This window comes from Panicum virgatum, unplaced genomic scaffold (genome assembly GCF_016808335.1).
Source record: "Panicum virgatum strain AP13 unplaced genomic scaffold, P.virgatum_v5 scaffold_1235, whole genome shotgun sequence".
Lineage (NCBI taxonomy): Eukaryota > Viridiplantae > Streptophyta > Magnoliopsida > Poales > Poaceae > Panicum > Panicum virgatum.
The window spans coordinates 161,400-178,542 of record NW_024376265.1 but is presented as its reverse complement, the minus strand read 5'-3'; the positions used below and the strand labels follow the sequence as shown (position 1 = coordinate 178,542).

The window sequence follows — 17,143 nt, the reverse complement described above, 5'->3', positions numbered from 1 at the left end:
TACCATAGACCGGAGTTGCTTGGTGCATACAAAGTGTGTCCTTCGATTAGCTCGGAGCTAGAGAAGTTGAACGCAGACCTTTGGACTTCGGAGAAGTCTAAGGAAGCTAGCCCACCTACTGTTGACTGTTCTTTTTGCCCTTCTTTGATTGCTAATCTTGATGAGTTATGCATAGAGAAAACCAACCTAGAGAATGGCGCGGACATGTTAGATCGAAAAGGCTGGGTCACGTTGCCGCTGTGGCACAGTAGAGACACGCATGGTGTACGCCATGGCAGCTACGACGCGATAGGGGTAGTTGCGCCTCTGCATGGCGGGGCCCGCCGTGCAGACAACATTGTAGCGCTCACTACATTCTGGTCTGTAAATTGATTGCAAATTGTAATCGTAGCACTGAATTTCTTTAATGGTACTATGATTACATATCTGGTCGGTCTCTGTAATCGTTCGCGGAGCTAGAGGTGGACGTGGTGGCCGCGCTCCCCGGCGTGACGCTGCACCCGCCGGAGCTTATCCCCGTGGGGCCGCTCATCGAGCTCCAGCAGTAGCAGAGGCAGGAGGACGACGAGGTGCGCGGGGACCTGATCAAGGCCGCCGACGACTGCGTGGAGTAGCTGGACGAGCAGCCACCGCGGTCCGTGGTGTACGCGTCGGTGGGCAGCGTGGTGGTGCTGTCCCCCGGCGAGGTCGTGGAGATGGCGCACGGGCTGGCGTCGATGGGGCGGCCATTCCGGTGGGCTGCCTTGGGCCCCACCTTGGGCGCCCCTTTTGGGCCTAAAAGGCCCATTAGTGCACTTAAGCTCAGTCTAATTCGGATCTCATCCTTATCAGGCTTCTTTCCCTTAAGTGTGTGACCCTATGGGCTCACATGCGAATAGACATGGCCCGAGTACTCTTACTCGGCCCAATAGTAGACAGTAGCCTCTAGCAAGACATGTCAACTCCTATACGCACACAAAGATCGTATCAGACGAGCCGCCACAATATCATATACATGTTGTTCCCTTTGCCTCACGATATTTGGTCTAGTTTAAAGCCGACCACTCTTTCTCCATCCTATGATTCGGAATCCTTGGTTAACTCTTAACCCTAGCATGGCCATGCATTTCCTGATCCGAATCACTCGAGGGGCCCAGAGATATCTCTCTCTTGTAGAGAGGGGCAAATCCCGTCTTGACCGATCATGTCTCACAACATGCTTCTTGACAGACCCAAAAGCCACCTTTATAACTACCCAGTTACGGTGCAGCGTTTGATGGCTCCTAAGTAAGTCGGTTCACATCTTGAGTACATACGATGATCTCAGGTCTTAGGACACAGCGTACATATTGTGTAATAAGAAGTCATCATCTCGTGTTGGATCAGTTCAATCTCATGTCTCACATGAGCCCACATTATTAGTTTGACATCCCCATGTCCATGACTTGTGAAACGTAGTCAATCAACTAATACATGTGCTAGTCTAATATTCATGTGTGTCCTCACATGAACTCCAACTAGGAACACTTTAGAATATCCATACAAGTAAAGAGTTTCACAAATACTTCATATAAGTATTAATCAATACAAGTTGTCATCCATGGATATTCAAGGAACACTTTACTAATCATGAATACAAGGAAATATGATTGTCTCTAGGGTATATTTCCAACAGAATGGCCATTCGGTATGACCCCTTGGCAAAAATGTGGGATCGGACCAAAACACCAGAATTCGGTGGAAAAGGTTATACACGGCACCCACACATGGAACCACATCCAACCCGGTGCAAATGGTTCATGTCGGAATGGAAACGGTCGAGAAACGTGTGCCATAGGGCACAGGATGCGAAAACATAGGCCGAACGACCATTCAGTATGACCCCTTGGCAAAAATGTGGGATCGGACCAAAATACCAAAATTCGGTAGGAAAGGTTATACACAACACCCACACTTGGAACCGCGTCCAACCCGGTGCAAACGGTTCGTGTCGGAGTGGAAATGGTTGAGAAATGTGTGCCATAGGGTACGGGAGGCGAAAATATAGGCTGAACGGCCATTCGGTATGGCCCCTTGGCAAAAAAATTGGATTAGACCAAAACAGCCGTAGAACATGGATTCAGGTTCAGCACGGACAAAAAGGCTCAAGAACGAACGAAATCAGCCTCCGGTGACGGGGGCTGAGTTTATGAACTCTCATGTGACCCCAAACTGAAAATAGCCCAGTTTTTTAGACCAGACATGTTATCTCGCCCAATCACAGGCCTTCTAGGGCAAAATCCAAAACTGTGCGCCCAGTAGGCTAAAAAACTGCTAGAACTTCTGGGTGGGGGGATGTCCTTGGGTACGGACGTGGTGTTTGGCTCCCCGTGCCGCGTGGTATGGTGGGCTGAAGTTGAGGCTGTCGTCTTACTATGTCGGGCACCTGGATGTGGTGGGCGACATAATTTGTTCTCGGTGCGGTGTCTCGGCTCGCAGCTAGCTCCATGGCCTAGAGGACCCATTTACAACCGTAGCGCCTTGGTGCTCGGACCGTGACCCCAGGTCAGACGGGATTACCCGCCGAGTTTAAGCATATAAATAAGCTGAGGAGAAGAAACTAACAAGGATTCCCTTAGTAACAGTGAGCGAACCGGGAGTAGCCCAGCTTGAGAATCGGGTAGCCTCACTATCCGAATTGTTGTCTGGGGAGGCATCCTCTGAGACGGACCGGACCCAAGTTTCCTGGAAAGGGACGCCTGGGAGGGTGAGAGCCCCATCCGGCCCGGACCCTGTCTCACCACGAGGCGTCGTCAACGAGTCGGGTTGTTTGGGAATGCAGCCCAAATCGGGCAGTAAACTCCATCCAAGGCTAAATACAGGTGAGAGACCGATAATGAACAAGTACTGCGAGGGAAAGATGAAAAGGACTTTGAAAAGAGAGTCAAAGAGTGCTTGAAATTGCCGGGAGGGAAGCGGATGGGGGCCGGCGATGTCCCCTGGTCGTATGAGGAATGGCTTCTGCTGGTTCGCCGATTGGCTCGGGGTGTGGACTGTTGTCGGCTGCGCCGGCGACCTAAGCCCAGGGGCCTTAGGTGCCTCTGGAAGCCGGCGGCGGCACGGCCGGTTCTTGCGTGCCGCAAGGTGCGTCCCTCGGGACGCTGCGCTGCAACAGCCTGCGGGCTCCCCATCTGACCCGTCTTGAAACACGGACCAAGGAGTCTGAAATCCGTGCGAGTTGATGGTTCTTAAGCCTAGGAAGCGCAAGGAAACTGACGAGCGGGAGGCCCTCACTTTCAGGACTTGGTTTGTAATAAATAAATTTTCGCTGCAAACTCTGAGATGTATGAAATGTTTTGTGTTGTAATCTCTGGGCTCACCTTCGTATGAGTGTGGTTTGTGCAATCTTGTCAACGTGGCTTTAATCGAGGCTTCACTCGAGGAACTGCTGGTGAGTGCAATTTTTGTATCATCGTTGCTTAGCAACTTTGAATCGTGCACCCGAGCCCAGTTTGTTAGCGGGGCAACTAATCGAGTAAAAGAACCGGGGAGCAATACATAGGTACCTAAGGGCATGGAACTACAATTTCAATCGACTCCTAAGAACGTAAATGCACAGAAGAAATTATTACAACAGATATATAATACACGAATGATATTATGTGCGAAAATAATGGGGGATGCACCGGGGCTTGCCTTCTTGGGCACTATCAGAAATAGCCTTGGGCTCTTCCGGACGTTAGTCCGGGTCTTGATTCAGTTCGGTTAGATTCAAAGTACTGACGTCCGCAACGTTCTCGTCAGCCGGAGTTAACTTGTGTACGCCGTCCGATAAATTGACCGTTTCTATATAAATGCAAGAATGGGTTGTTACAAAAGGTGTTTTTAATATGTATAGCTTTCCTTCACTATATAGTTGTAACCCAAACTTATGTGTTTTAAGCGATGAACTTCTTTTAACTAAATCTTACTGGGCAATTATTTATAGAGTAGTTTTAGTTTCATTTACTTTCATAAAGTGAATGGGGTTGGGTTTCTCTTTTAAAATTTATTATTCATAAAGGTATTTTTTCTTTTTATTCCATGAGCTAGGATTACTTTCGGGTGTTACAAAAATTACCCAATGCAGAAAATTTACTTAGGCATTCATGATAAAATTTGTAGCCAAAAACAGTAAATATAGCAAGCATGGAAAAAGATTAAAACCTACTATGTTGCTATCAACCACAAATTATAGAGAATGATTCCGAAGGTTTCTGTAGCTCAAATTTTTACAGGGACTACGAAAAAGTATACTATTCTTACTATAATTTTTCCAGGATTTTACTTAGCGTATAACAGCAGTAAAAAAATTAACAAAATAGGCATATGCATAATTAAGTTAATTTCTACCGATAGTTCCTTAGTGTTTTTGTGTACCAAAATTTTACCATGGCTCATTCTACACCAAAACATGTTCCAGTAAAAATACCATCATTTATTTCATTTTATAACTCCAGTATAGCATTTACTCATTTAATAACATGTATAATTATTCAAACTAGATTTTATTAAGAACACATGCTCAAACATTTTTTACAGCATCTTTGCCAACTTAGTATTATTGTGTATGATTTTCAGGGACAAAAACGTATTATATATACTAGGAGAAAATACACAATCAAATTAATGTGATAGCAAGAGTAATTCATTTCTCATGTTCTGTTCAAGATCTGGTTCCCAAACTTTTCAGGCATGATTATATACTCAATAAAAAACTTTGGTATAAATTTCATATTTTTATAACTATTCTAACTATATTCCATGATTTATGGCTATTTAGCAAGGATTTAAACACATAAACAGTTCTAGAAATACCCAAACTAGGGCATTGAAGTTCATTTACCAAATCAGAAAGGTAGTAGAACTATCACAACAAAAATGTGAAGCTTCCTAGTAGATTTACAAAAGTGAAAGGTTTCATTCAGTTCCAAGGATGCATTGTTGTTCAAATTTTTACCAGGCAATAGATCTAGCAAGAGGAACATTTTGGTAAAAAATATTCAAAAACTCTAAGCCGGGTACTGACAGTGGCCCCGGGCCCACCTTGGGAGAGGTACGAACCCGCAGGTGGGGCCACCACCCTGACGTGATTCTGTGCAACTTGGTTGCAACGGGCGCACGGTGGCGTGCGTAGCGGGAGTCTTGCCCCATGCTTCCCATCAGTCGGTCACTGCTTCATCACGCCTCTACGGCTTAATGACTTGTGGCCCCCACGCGTAGTGCGTGTCACGCATCATACCTCTTACCCTCTTCTCTGAAGCAACACGTACTGCAACCCAGGCTGGCACGTCCCGTCTCTTCCAAGCAGCCCACAACAGGAATAGGGGTAAGTTGTTGTATCATGAACTTGTTTTAAATTTGATTTAAAAATTTTAAGGTGATAAAATGGGCTCTCTTGTGATTGATAGCTTATAACCTACAAAGCAGGTTAGCAACGGACCAAATGTGAAGATCCCAAAATCTAGTCGTGGGGGTAAAACAGGCGCCCCCTGTGAACAATCATAAATCTTATGAGGTAGTTGTGCGTAGCTTGTACCATGAAAAAGCAACTATACCATGTTGTAAGCTTGCTTAACTTAAGAGATGTTCTTAGCGTTGATTTAACTTGTGAGATGATCTTAATGCTGATTTATCATTCCAACTGCATCGTGTTGTAAGCTTGCTTAACTTGAGAGAAGTTCTGATCATTGATTTATCATTCTAACATGATATTGTTTGCCTAGTTTGTAAAATGTCCGCTGGCAGACGACGGGTAGGGCGATTGTTTATGTGCTGATGGCACAATGAATTATGAATAGAGTAATGCATTATTAGACATTGATTAGGGTAGAGATGTCTGACTATAGATCAATAGGACTAAACCTACCTAATTCCACTACTGGTTCATACTACATGAGATGGCATTTCCAGCCAAACGACAAAAGTAAGCTCTGACAGGTACAAGCACAATGCACATTCCAACGCTCAACAAAATACTACATTCCCGTCCCATTGCACAGGCCGGACGCACACGACAGGCAGCGAGCTACAGGTCCCTTGCCGTCTCCACTGCGACTCCCTCGTTGAGCCTCTTCATTGTCAGCTGCTTGTACACGGCGCACAACGCCATCACCACCGCCGTGTCCGAGGACCCGGCCAGCGGAGATGCCACACCCAACGCGTCACCCAACAGCTCCAACACAGCATCCACGACCATGCCGGCACTGGCGTTGCCCGCCTTCTCCTGCTGCACCAGACGCCCAGCCGCCTGCTGCACCAACTCCTCAACTGTTGAAGCCCAGCCAGCACCTGCTACAACAGAGCCTGCGGTCCTCAGCCTCTTCGGGGTCGAGCCACCCAGAGGGTCGGTCACTGCAGCACCGCTCTCTTCACCAGGGGAGGCAGAGTTAGGGTTTACAATTCCAGTAGAAAAACATTCAGACTTCACCGATAAAGAAAAATTTAGAAATATCAGAAATATCATATCAAATTCAAACAAATTCAATTTAAAAAATGGCAGGATTTCCCTAAAATCCATCTCTAAGCCATCATACATGACAATTGCATATAACAATAAAGAAATAAGACTACATATCGCAACAATGTCATTTATTTTTGTTATTGCAGGTTGTAGAAGCCATTAACCATATTCAGTGCCTATTAATATCAAAGGAAGAAAGCTGTCCTTTCCACTTAAGGACTAAAATTGCTACTTCCAAGTTGCATCAGAGGACCTATTGCCACTAAGCCAATTCTAGAAAGGCTTACCTGTTTTATTAACCACCCATTTGCCAGCTCCACAACTAAAATTGCTACTTCCAAGTTGCATCAGAGGACCTATTGCCACTAAGCCAATTCTAGAAAGGCTTACCTGTTTTACTAACCACCCATTTGCCAGCTCCACTGGATGACTCACCAACAGCTACCTCTGTCCCCTTCCCTTTGCCCTTTGTTGCAGCCCCATTGGAGCACTTATCCTGGGTAGATTGCATCTCATCAGCACCAGTTATGGACTTTTTGATTCCCTGTTCAAGCACTCCACTCTCCAGGGAACAAACAGGCACAGCCGGCTGCAAGGAAGTTTCAGACAAATGCATTCAACTCAATGTTGATCACAGAGAGGAGACCAGGCTGTGGATATACCTCACGCACACTTGTAGGAGTCCTGGGATCCTTGTCCACTGCCGCAGCTTCTTGGCCGCTCTGCATGGACACATTCTGCTGCAGCTCTGGAAGCTCCCAGGTACAAGTAAGATCAGACCCAACTGAGTGGAGGCAACCTGTCATGGAGCCATCTCTCATTTCATGGACTGAAAAGAGGCCATCTCTCATTTCATGGACTGAAAAGAGAAGTAGATAGACATTCACAGAAAGAAAATGAGAATTTAGATAGCATTATGTCACTGAACTAGCATGCAGATTCAGATTGCTGCCAACACTTACCTCTCAGAAGGTCTTTGCGCACAGATTCAGTATGCTCTGCATTGATTTTGATGGCCTGCATAATTTAACAGTATTTTGAATTGATAATGACAACATGAGTAGTTGGGTGCTGCACCAAAAGAACAGATTATATCTCAAAAAAAAGGAACACGTTATATCTCAAAAAAAAAACATTATGAATGAGTTGTGTCTTTCAACAAGAACATACTTGTAGCATGGTGGGAAGTCCTCCAGTTGTGAGGCTACCAACCAGGGTTCAAACCCAGGTTCTCAAAAAAAAAAGGCCCCTCACTGTGTTCCCCAAAAGTATTTGACTCAACCTGTGGCAACAGTGTCCCTGTAGGGGCAAGAGACTGCTTCCGGGTGCCTTTTCTCAACTTTCCAAACAATGCCTTCTGGATGTCTCTCTCCTTGGGTCGAGATTTTTATTCTCCTTTTTAGTTCTCTTTCAACAGTGAAACACAGATTGAGCGACAAACAACAGAGTTATTCTTTCCATCCTGGTTGTAGGGGCAGGCGAGTTAGGGGATGTTATGGCTGTGGGGAGATGTGGAGAGGCGAAACAAGGAACCAGCCAAGAAATCAACAATATCAAGGAGAGGATTATAGAGATGATGATGGTGCAGACCCTTGAAGCGCAGATCTGATGACAAAGAGAATAGAGAAGATGAGCTGGGAGAACATGACCTTGAGCACCAAATCGAGAAGAGAGAAGGGGGTAAGAGAAAGAGGGGGTGAAAATGACTATTATGGACAGAAAGATAAGAGCAGAAAATCAAGCTGCTATAGAAGGATGGGTCCAGCAACTGCAGGCAGAGAGGCGGTGTGCTTCATTTGCAATGGTACTGGACATCAACATGGCCAATGCCCTAACCATCCCTTATGTTACAATTGCAAATGTAGTGGGCATAAAGCAATGTTTTGCCCTGCCAAGAAGGGATTGAGGAACTGTGGTTTTGGTATACCTGGAGCAGGTTTCTTTAGTATCCATATACCAACTGACAAAGGCAAGGGAAGGAAAAAAAGCGGGGCCATATTGCCTTTGGTCTAACAATCAGAGTTATTCTTTTTAAAACTGAAATGTACAACAAAAACAACATAGCCTTTTGTCCCAAGCAATTTGGGGTAGGCTAGAGATGAAACCTAAAAGAAACGAGAAACAAGGATAAGAGAAGCATAAAAAAGAAAAAAAAGAAAAACACAAGACAGAAGGTAGTGATAGGGGTAAACAGAAAAAACAATCAAGAGTTATGGTTCCGGCATTAGTTAACTTTACACGTTCTTAAAAATAATTTAAAAGTGTACATTTCAGTTTGAAAGTGTACATTTCAGTTTGAACTGAAATGTACACTTTTAAATTATTTTTAAGAACGTGTAAAGTTAACTAATGCACTGATTGCTGTAATATAAATGGCGTTGGATGATTTGGATCATTATGCAACTGCAGCTAATAGCATCACACATCCAGAATGCTTCCAAAGTAAAATCCAGCAATATAAAGGAAAACATTCCAGGCAAAATGTAAGTGATGGCATATACAAAAAGTATAGGAGAACGAAAACAAGAGTAATCTAATTGGAAATAAACCACACAGTGTTTTCAAGTAAATAAGGCAGCAAAACTTTTATAACGTCAGTGTCTGATTACCAAAAAATATACACCAGTGGCACATAAAAGAATTTGATATTACTATAGCACGGTAGCATAGGCTTAATAAGCTCATATGATTCCCACGACCACACCATACAATTTAAACTCTGTAGAATGGTACAAGGCAATAGCCAATTAGAAACTGTGGAAGAAGAGTTTATGATCCTGAAAACTAATGCAGAAATATGTACTGCTTGGTTGGAACCGAAAGTAGAAATTAAAATGTGTGCTTTTCGGTATTTAGGATCGATTCTACAAAAAGATGGCGACATTGATGAAGATGTTAGGCATAGAATTTCAGTCGGTTGGTTAAAATGGCGGCAAGCTTCGGGCATCCTCTGTGACAGGAAGGTACCACAAAAGCTAAAAGGTAAGTTCTATAGGACGGCGATTCGCCCGGCGATGTTATACGGCGCTGAATGTTGGCCTACAAAAAGGCAACATGTCCAGCAATTGAGTGTAGCAGAGATGCGTATGTTGCGCTGGTTTGTTGGGCACACAAGAAGAGATAGAGTTAGAAACGAAGATATTCGGGATAGAGTCGGGGTGGCACCAATTGAGGAGAAATTGATACAACATCGGTTGAGATGGTTTGGACATGTTCAACGGAGGCCCCCTGAGGCGCCGGTGCGTAGTGGAGTTCTAAAGCGGGTTGATAGCGTAAAGAGAGGTAGAGGTCGACCTAAACTGACTTGGAGCGAGACGATTAAGAGAGACCTCAAGGATTGGAATATCTCCAAGGATTTAGCTACGGATAGGAGCGCTTGGAGACTATCAATCAATGTGCCGGAACCATGACTTGTTTCACTGATAGGAGTGTTTATTTTTCTATTTACCTATTCTCTACTTTCTGTCTTTTTTTATGCTTCGCTTATCCTTAGTTCTCGTTTCTTTTGGGTTTCGTCTTTAGCCTACCCCAACTTGCTTGGGACAAAAGGCTATGTTGTTGTTGTTGTTGTTGCTGCTGCTGCTAGGAACATGGGCAGCTGGCACTGGTACTGTCAAACTCAAATTCAAATAAAAGTGTCTGTTACCATTCAAGTTATATTCAGAAATAAATGTGCCTCTATTCCTCGTGCAAGCAGTGGTGAGAAGGGGAAAAGGTACTAATAAAAAAGTGCTCCTCAAACTCACATAAATTAAGCATGATGGGTATTCAATGGATTGACAATTTTTAGAGGCTCCAGAGAAATGATTATCAGCCACCACAAGTACTAATTTCTCCTAAAAAATTGAAACGACAAAAAAATCATGTATGCAAACCAATCTGTTACAGGAGAACATATATGCATTGCAGCCCGATGAAATCTAAATGCAAATGAACAGGTCCGTACTTCCTCCCAACCAACTCGGAGACGATTTACTGGCTCCAATGTTGAGAATCACCAAGATCAACCAGGCAAGTAGAAATCAACACCGCCATGTATCAGTCCAAGAGCTAGCAATGTTCAAAACTGCAGAAATCAGAGGACAAACAAGGAAAAGTTCTCTCCCAAGTTTTAGACTGAATCCAGCAGTAACCAAGTAGAGAACCCTCTCAGGTGCAATGCTTCCAAATCAGTTAAGGAATTTGAAAAAGGCAAGTAGCGGAAACCCTACCAAATCCATGTGTACTGTCCAAGCAATCCATATGAACAGCCAAACTTATCCATACATTAGAGGGTGTTTCGTGGAGAATTGGGGACCAAATGCAATTTGAGGAATCTAGAAACTACTCCACATGCTTTGAACTGAATGAGAACCATTGGAGGCAGAAACTATCAGAGACCAGAGGGACCCCAAAACCCCACTGCCCAAGCACCCATGTTTTCAAGTCGTCCGATTAATCGCGATTAATCGCGATTAATCGCCCAGGTCGGTTCTCCAAGTCCGACCAGCACCACCGACCCGACCAGAGCGACCAGAAACCTGGTCGTCCGATTAGTCGTCCACTAATCGCGATTAGTCGGTCGACCAGGGCATTTCTCGACCAGGGCAGGATTCAGCAGCAGGGATTCAGCAAGAAGAATATGGAGTTTTGGACAAGAAGCTGGAGTTCTGGAGAGCAAATATCAAAAGTAAGTCACCAAAACCTGCAGAATTGCTTGCTGTATACTATATTGTATATATATAATTATATATACACTATATAGTATATACTGAACATGTAGACATATGGACGATTAGGGAACGACCAGGCTCGACCAGGTCGACCTGGTCGTCGACTAATCGCGATTAATCGCATGGTCGGTCCCTAGGCGACCAGGACCGACCAGCCGATTTGAAAACATTGCCAAGCACCAAGTGCGCTAGAATCTGCACACTTAACTGGTGAAACTGAGACAAGATCCACCAACACCCCCGCAAATGCAGAACAACTCAACACGCAAGCATGGCGATGCTCAAATCGACCCCAATTTGAACGAGGAAGCCCACAGTGAAACCTTGAGGCCTTGTGCAAACACCAGTCAGAAACCTCTGGACAACATCTCAATCTAACAATGTTTCGATCAGTAGGGAGCCGCCCGAAACCAGTGGAATTGCACAGAATTGAAGTGGAGAAGGGCAAGGTGATAGGGAGAAGACTTACTTGAGGCAGCAAATTATGTTCCGTGATCTCTGCCTCCTTTGTCTTCTGAGCCAGCACCTGCATCGGAGCCGCACAACCACATTAAGGGCACAAACATGCCTACAAGCAAAGGATGCAAAGCACCTGCAGACCATTTCACTAGGTCTGCATTGCACACGCAGCGGACGTGTGTGCATGGGAAGAGGGAGTGTGGCGAGGAGGGTGGTAGTGGTGCGGGATTTGGGGGTACTTTACACCTGTAATGTCGCTGTGCCCTGGGCAGCATCGCCTTGCCCATCATCTACAGTAAGTTCTTGCATAGTATTTGTGCTCTGGGCAGCATTGGCTTGTCCATCATATGCTCCAAGTTCTTGCATCTGTAATATCCCTGTGCACTGGGCAGCTTCAGCTTGTCCATCATCTGCAACGAACTCCTGTTTAAGAAATGTTATGCCCTGAGCAGCATCACCTTGTCCATAAGCAAGATGCTCTCTTTCAAAATCGCCCTCGTCACTAGTCAAGTCAACATATTGTGCAACCACCTTATCATCATCACTGGACAGGTCAATAAAGTCCAGTATCATTGCTTAACCTGAAACAGCAAAAGGACGTGAGCAATGGAGCACAGCAGATTCTAAAGTACTCCCATGACATGATAGCCCCAGATACTAACAGTAAAAAAAGACCATTATATCTTGAAAATAAATAAATTCGACAAAAAGCAACACCAATTTTGCTGAAAACTGAAGAGTGCTTTTAATGAACAAACTAAACATGCCGAGTTGCAGCTATGCAGCAGAGAGCAACACGACGATCTGCTACTGCCGGACCTAACAGATCAGATCATACGAGCCTAGCTGCAAATCACTGAGGTTCTGTCAGGCGGAAGGCTGAACTAAAACCAGGAATGACTGCTATTGCAGCTGCTCTGACCGACGGAAACCAAGAAATGAAAAGATAAGCTGCTGCTAAAAAGACCAGACAAGCTGAGTTGCTGCTGCTGCAATCAAACAACAGAACAAAACAGCCAAGAGAAATACGAAGGTAAAGAAAACAAATTGGTCTAGCTGGGATGCAGCTACCGAGCTCAGAACCTGCCGGTCATGGATGGGTGGGCAGTGGATGGAGCCGTGGATGTAAGCTCACCTTCGGTGGGCATTGGACGGAGCCGTTGGGGATGGCAGTCGTCGTAGTCCACGCCAGTCGCCAAGATGGAGGTCGCCGTAGAGGGGAGGGAGGAGGAGGATGCGAAGGCTGCCCTCGCGCTGGGGAGGGGAGCGACGGGCGGATTTGAGGAGCAGCAGCAGAAGGGTGAGGAGAGGGAGAGAGAGGTGAACAGTCGGGCGTGGTAGGGTTTCGGGAGTGGCTGGCGACGGGATATTATTCAAAGCACAGAGCATGTTAGCCGTCCAATTCGATCCAACAGCTAGAAGCGACGTGCGTTCTGATTTGGGCTGTGTGGGCCAAATCAGTTAGATGGGCCAAAACAGGTCTTGTCTCATGCTGTCGTACCTTCACTGTTTAATGTTTTTCTTTTTCATATTTATTTTAAGACTTGCAAAAACAAATATCATATATACCCCAATACAATTTTTACATGTAATAGACTACGGTTGTCAGGTAGGAGTTTGAATAATTTTCTAACAAAATTACTATTATTATCTATAATTTAAATGAATTTATGCGTGCTTATTGGAAGTAATTCCAGTTCGAACTATGGTAATGTTGCTATCTTAATACAACACGACTCTCAGCAAAGGATATTTCGGCTCTCGCATCGATGAAGAATGTAGCAAAATGTGATACCTGGTGTGAATTCCATAATCCCGTGAACCATCAAGTTTTTTAATACAAGTTGCGTCCGAGACCTTTTGGTTGAGGGCATGCCTGCCTGGGCGTCAAGCCAAAAGACACTCCTAACCCATACATGGGTACGGATGTGGTTTTGGCACCCCGTGACTCGTGGCGTGGTGGGCTGAAGTTGGGGCTGCTAGCATACCATGCCGGGCACCAACATGTGGTGGCGACATTAGTTGTTCTCGATGTGGCGTCCCGTCACAAAGCTAGCTCCTCGACCTAAATGACCCATTTACATTCGTAGCACCTCGGTGCTCGGACCGCGACCCCAGGTCAGGCGGGACTACCCGCTGAGTTTAAGCATATAAATAAGCGAAGGAGAAGAAATTTACAAGGATTCCCCTAGTAACGGTGAGCGAACCTGGAGTAGCCCATCTTGAGAATCGGGTAGTCTCACTACCCGAATTATAGTCTGGAGAGGCGTCCTCAGAGATGGACTGGGCCCAATTTCGCTAGAAAGGGACACCTGGGAGGGTGAGAGCCCCGTCCGGCCCGGACCCTATCTCACCACAAGGTGCCATCAAGGAGTAGGGTTGTTTGGGAATGTAGCCCAAATCGGGCGGTAAACTTCGTCCAAGGTTAAATACAGGCGCGAGACAGATAGCGAACAAGTACCGCGTGGGAAAGATAAAAAGAACTTTAAAAAGAGAGTCAAAGAGTGATTGAAATACCCGGGAGGGAAATGGATGGGGGCAAGCGATGCACCCCGGTCGAATGCGGAACGGCTTCTGCTGGTCCGCCGATCAGCTTGGGGCGTGGGCTGTTGCCGGCCGTGCCGGCGGCGTCGGGCGAAAGACTAATCGAACCATCTAGTAGCTGGTTCCCTCAAAGACTAATCGAATCATCTAGTAGCTAGTTCCCTCCAAAGTTTCTTTCAGGATAGCTGGAGCCCATTATGAGTTCTATCGGGTAAAGCCAATGATTAGAGGGGTCAAGGGCGCAACACCCTCTGTAACACCCAGTTTATAAAGGACATAAACCGAGCAATTAGTACACATCTGATGATGATTTCTATGCCATGTGTAAGATTCATAGGACATAGCATTATAGTCTTATAGATTTATAGCAATTAAGTTCAACATTGGCTGTATGGAAATTTCCTTGTTAAGTAATCAGTACGCAATATGCACTATGCATCATATTAAAGAATTTTTTAATACTGTCAGCTACTTGAGTTTTTGACTGCTGAGTCACTTACTAGTTGTACTACTGTAGTGTCATCTACTTTTGATTTGATTGGATTTTTAATCCACCTCTTGTGAAATTTATGTCCTTTCAATTAGTAATAGTTTCATAATCTTTCTTTGATATCTCATTTATTTTGACACTTAAAATGTGAACAGAAACAGATTGAGTTGCTGACAAAAGTGAAGATGCCACTATCAGATTTGGTGGTAAGAATGAGGACCGTACAAAGATATGGTATCTGACTATTTATAATCTCTGATACATTATAAATGACTGATATATTCAGAGTGCGGCTCTGGCGCTGGATCAATCTATCTTGGATGTTGATCAAGTGGAGAATCTTATAAAGTTCTGCCCTACGAAAGTAGAAATGGAACTTCTCAAGGTACCTCACCAGTACATTGTTTTTTTACTTCCCTGGTGATCTCATTTTATAAATCTACCATCTTACTTTTTTTTGTCAGAATTACACTTGGTGATCCTGTTACATAAATTTACCATCTTATTTTTTTATTCAGAATTACACCGGAGACAAGGAAACTCTTGGGAAGTGTGAACAGGTAATGGCTATACTCTTGTTACTACTTGATTACCTTTGGTCTGTATGCTATGTAAGGGAAAAATTGAAGGTATGTGCATGAAAGATCACATTTAGCATTGGATGCACTCAAATTGCTCATAAATTTATTAGTTAGATATATGACTACGTGGTTAGGTATGTTTACAAGAGACTATGGTTCTCCTGGTTCAGTTCTTCTTAGAATTGATGAAAGTACCTCGAATGGAGTCAAAACTGCGAGTGCTCTCCTTCAAGATCCAGTTTGGACTGGAACTGCAACTTTGCAATAAGCACTGCTGTCTAATCCATTATTGTGATACAGATAAAATGATTAACTATCCCCACCACTCCAGAATTAGGTCTGTAGTTCATCCAATAGTTCAATGTCATTGGAAGTTGCACAACTTCGATGTATGCAGTCTGATATCTGACTTGAAACCATGGTTAATAATCATAGCCTTGTGCCATCAAGATTCTGAATATACCCAATACTAATTTAATCTAATAATGCGTGACCGTACAATCAGCTGACAGTTGTTTAGAACGAAAAAAGATTGTCTACTAAATTTTCTTGCTGCGTTCTTGAATTACCATTGCCTTTAACCTAGATTTGGCTGGGCGTGGTTTTCTGTAATACAAGTTAAATGATTTTCACAATATTTATCACACATATATGTCCTATTGTTCGGACAACAATTTATTGGCATCAGCTACTTGCTTCTTGAACTCAGTGCGCGATCACAACAAGAACGCTTCAGACAACTCTGGTGATGTTTGGAGTATAGAGGAGGTCAACTTCTGCTGATTATTTTCATAACCAGTTTCGGCCTATACTTTGATTTAACCTGATTATTTAGTTGTCTATCTTTGCTTTGCAATTATTTGAAATGGCCGGAAACAATTGAGAACTTATTATTTGCAAATGTTTAGTGATATAATGAAATTCAAGAAGTTGTACCATTAAGATGCTCGATAGTTTTAGATGCTCTCTAGATTTTATACTTGAAAAATAGAAAGACGTACCATTGTGTACTACTTTAAATCAGATAAGACACTATTTCATATGGATGTTCTTATAAAGAAGTTTAGAATATATCAGATAAGACACTATAGATAAGACACTACGTAACTGTACAAACACGTATGTGAGTTCGCATTTTGGTACGCATCAGGATGCAGTGCTTAGATTTTAGGTTTTTTGTTAACAGTTTTTATGTTTAAGTGTAAGGTTTAGTGTAGGGTTCAAGGGTTAAATTTCTGGTTTTAGTGTTTACGGTTCGTGGTTTGAGATGTAACAGTTTAGGGTATAGACTTTTAGATTTATGGTTCATTATTCAGTGGTGATCATTTCTGTATGCATGATGACAACCTTGCGTTAATTGTCTTTTGCAGCAGCATCTGTTCCTGCGCATCCACACCTAATCATTCCAGCCCACTCACCTCAGTTTAAACAAGCAAGTGGTTCAAACCAAGACCAAGAACAAGCGATGCCGGGACAGGTTCGTACTCGCCAATGTGCGGACGGCAAGGAGACGTTCAAGCCAGAGATGGTGCTGAGGGATAGTTTAATTGGATTCTATGCAATTATTTTTGTTAATTGGCTGCAGAAAAATATGTTCTAAGCAGTCACATGTCCTCTAATGAAAATAAGAGATGTAATGCATGGTGCATCTTTAATATGTCTACTTATATACCATCTCCTGCAAGGATCATCATCAGCACGTCTGCAACATGGCCAGAAAGCACCACAAACATCTGCACAATTGTAAGAAAAGTTTAGAAAATAAAAAAATAAGTCTGAAATTTTGACTCAAAAGAAGCTTACATGCTAAATCATTTTAGTTTCGCATTGTTGGCTACACATATATACATCTACCATGTACTTGTCTAGAGAAAATATGCAGATTGACTATAGCAAT

At 43.8% G+C, this 17,143-nt stretch overlaps 2 protein-coding genes, 1 long non-coding RNA gene, 1 other non-coding gene and 1 pseudogene across 5 annotated transcripts; 2 read left to right on the top strand and 3 right to left on the bottom strand.

The window, feature by feature from the left end:
- Window positions 1-2,547: 2,547 nt before the first annotated feature.
- Window positions 2,548-4,391, bottom strand: LOC120693959 (annotated as a pseudogene).
- A 1,397-nt stretch (window positions 4,392-5,788) lies between these two features.
- On the bottom strand, window positions 5,789-7,708 carry LOC120693968. 2 transcript variants are annotated; one of them, XM_039977130.1, is made up of 4 exons: window positions 7,423-7,708; window positions 7,123-7,319; window positions 6,851-7,049; window positions 5,789-6,366 (listed from the first exon to the last, which is right to left on the bottom strand). In XM_039977130.1, the coding sequence occupies exons 1-4, from the start codon at window positions 7,481-7,483 to the stop codon at window positions 6,026-6,028; spliced, it is 798 nt and encodes a 265-aa protein (XP_039833064.1). In that variant the 5' UTR covers window positions 7,484-7,708; the 3' UTR covers window positions 5,789-6,025. The 2 variants fall into 2 exon arrangements, with proteins under 2 accessions (XP_039833064.1, XP_039833065.1); XM_039977131.1 differs by having other exon boundaries at window positions 7,123-7,259.
- A 3,811-nt stretch (window positions 7,709-11,519) lies between these two features.
- LOC120693958 lies at window positions 11,520-13,050 on the bottom strand. The gene is made up of 4 exons (XM_039977123.1): window positions 12,767-13,050; window positions 11,878-12,212; window positions 11,642-11,698; window positions 11,520-11,546 (listed from the first exon to the last, which is right to left on the bottom strand). Exons 2-4 carry the CDS (start codon window positions 12,202-12,204, stop codon window positions 11,520-11,522), a joined length of 411 nt encoding a protein of 136 aa, XP_039833057.1. The 5' UTR covers window positions 12,205-12,212; window positions 12,767-13,050.
- A 315-nt stretch (window positions 13,051-13,365) lies between these two features.
- LOC120693971 lies at window positions 13,366-13,521 on the top strand. Its single transcript, XR_005683263.1, has one exon. It is a non-coding gene; the product is annotated as a 5.8S ribosomal RNA (ribosomal RNA).
- A 1,188-nt stretch (window positions 13,522-14,709) lies between these two features.
- Window positions 14,710-16,920, top strand: LOC120693960. The gene is made up of 4 exons (XR_005683258.1): window positions 14,710-14,871; window positions 14,952-15,050; window positions 15,184-15,225; window positions 16,617-16,920. It is a non-coding gene; the product is annotated as an uncharacterized LOC120693960 (long non-coding RNA).
- Window positions 16,921-17,143: the final 223 nt, after the last annotated feature.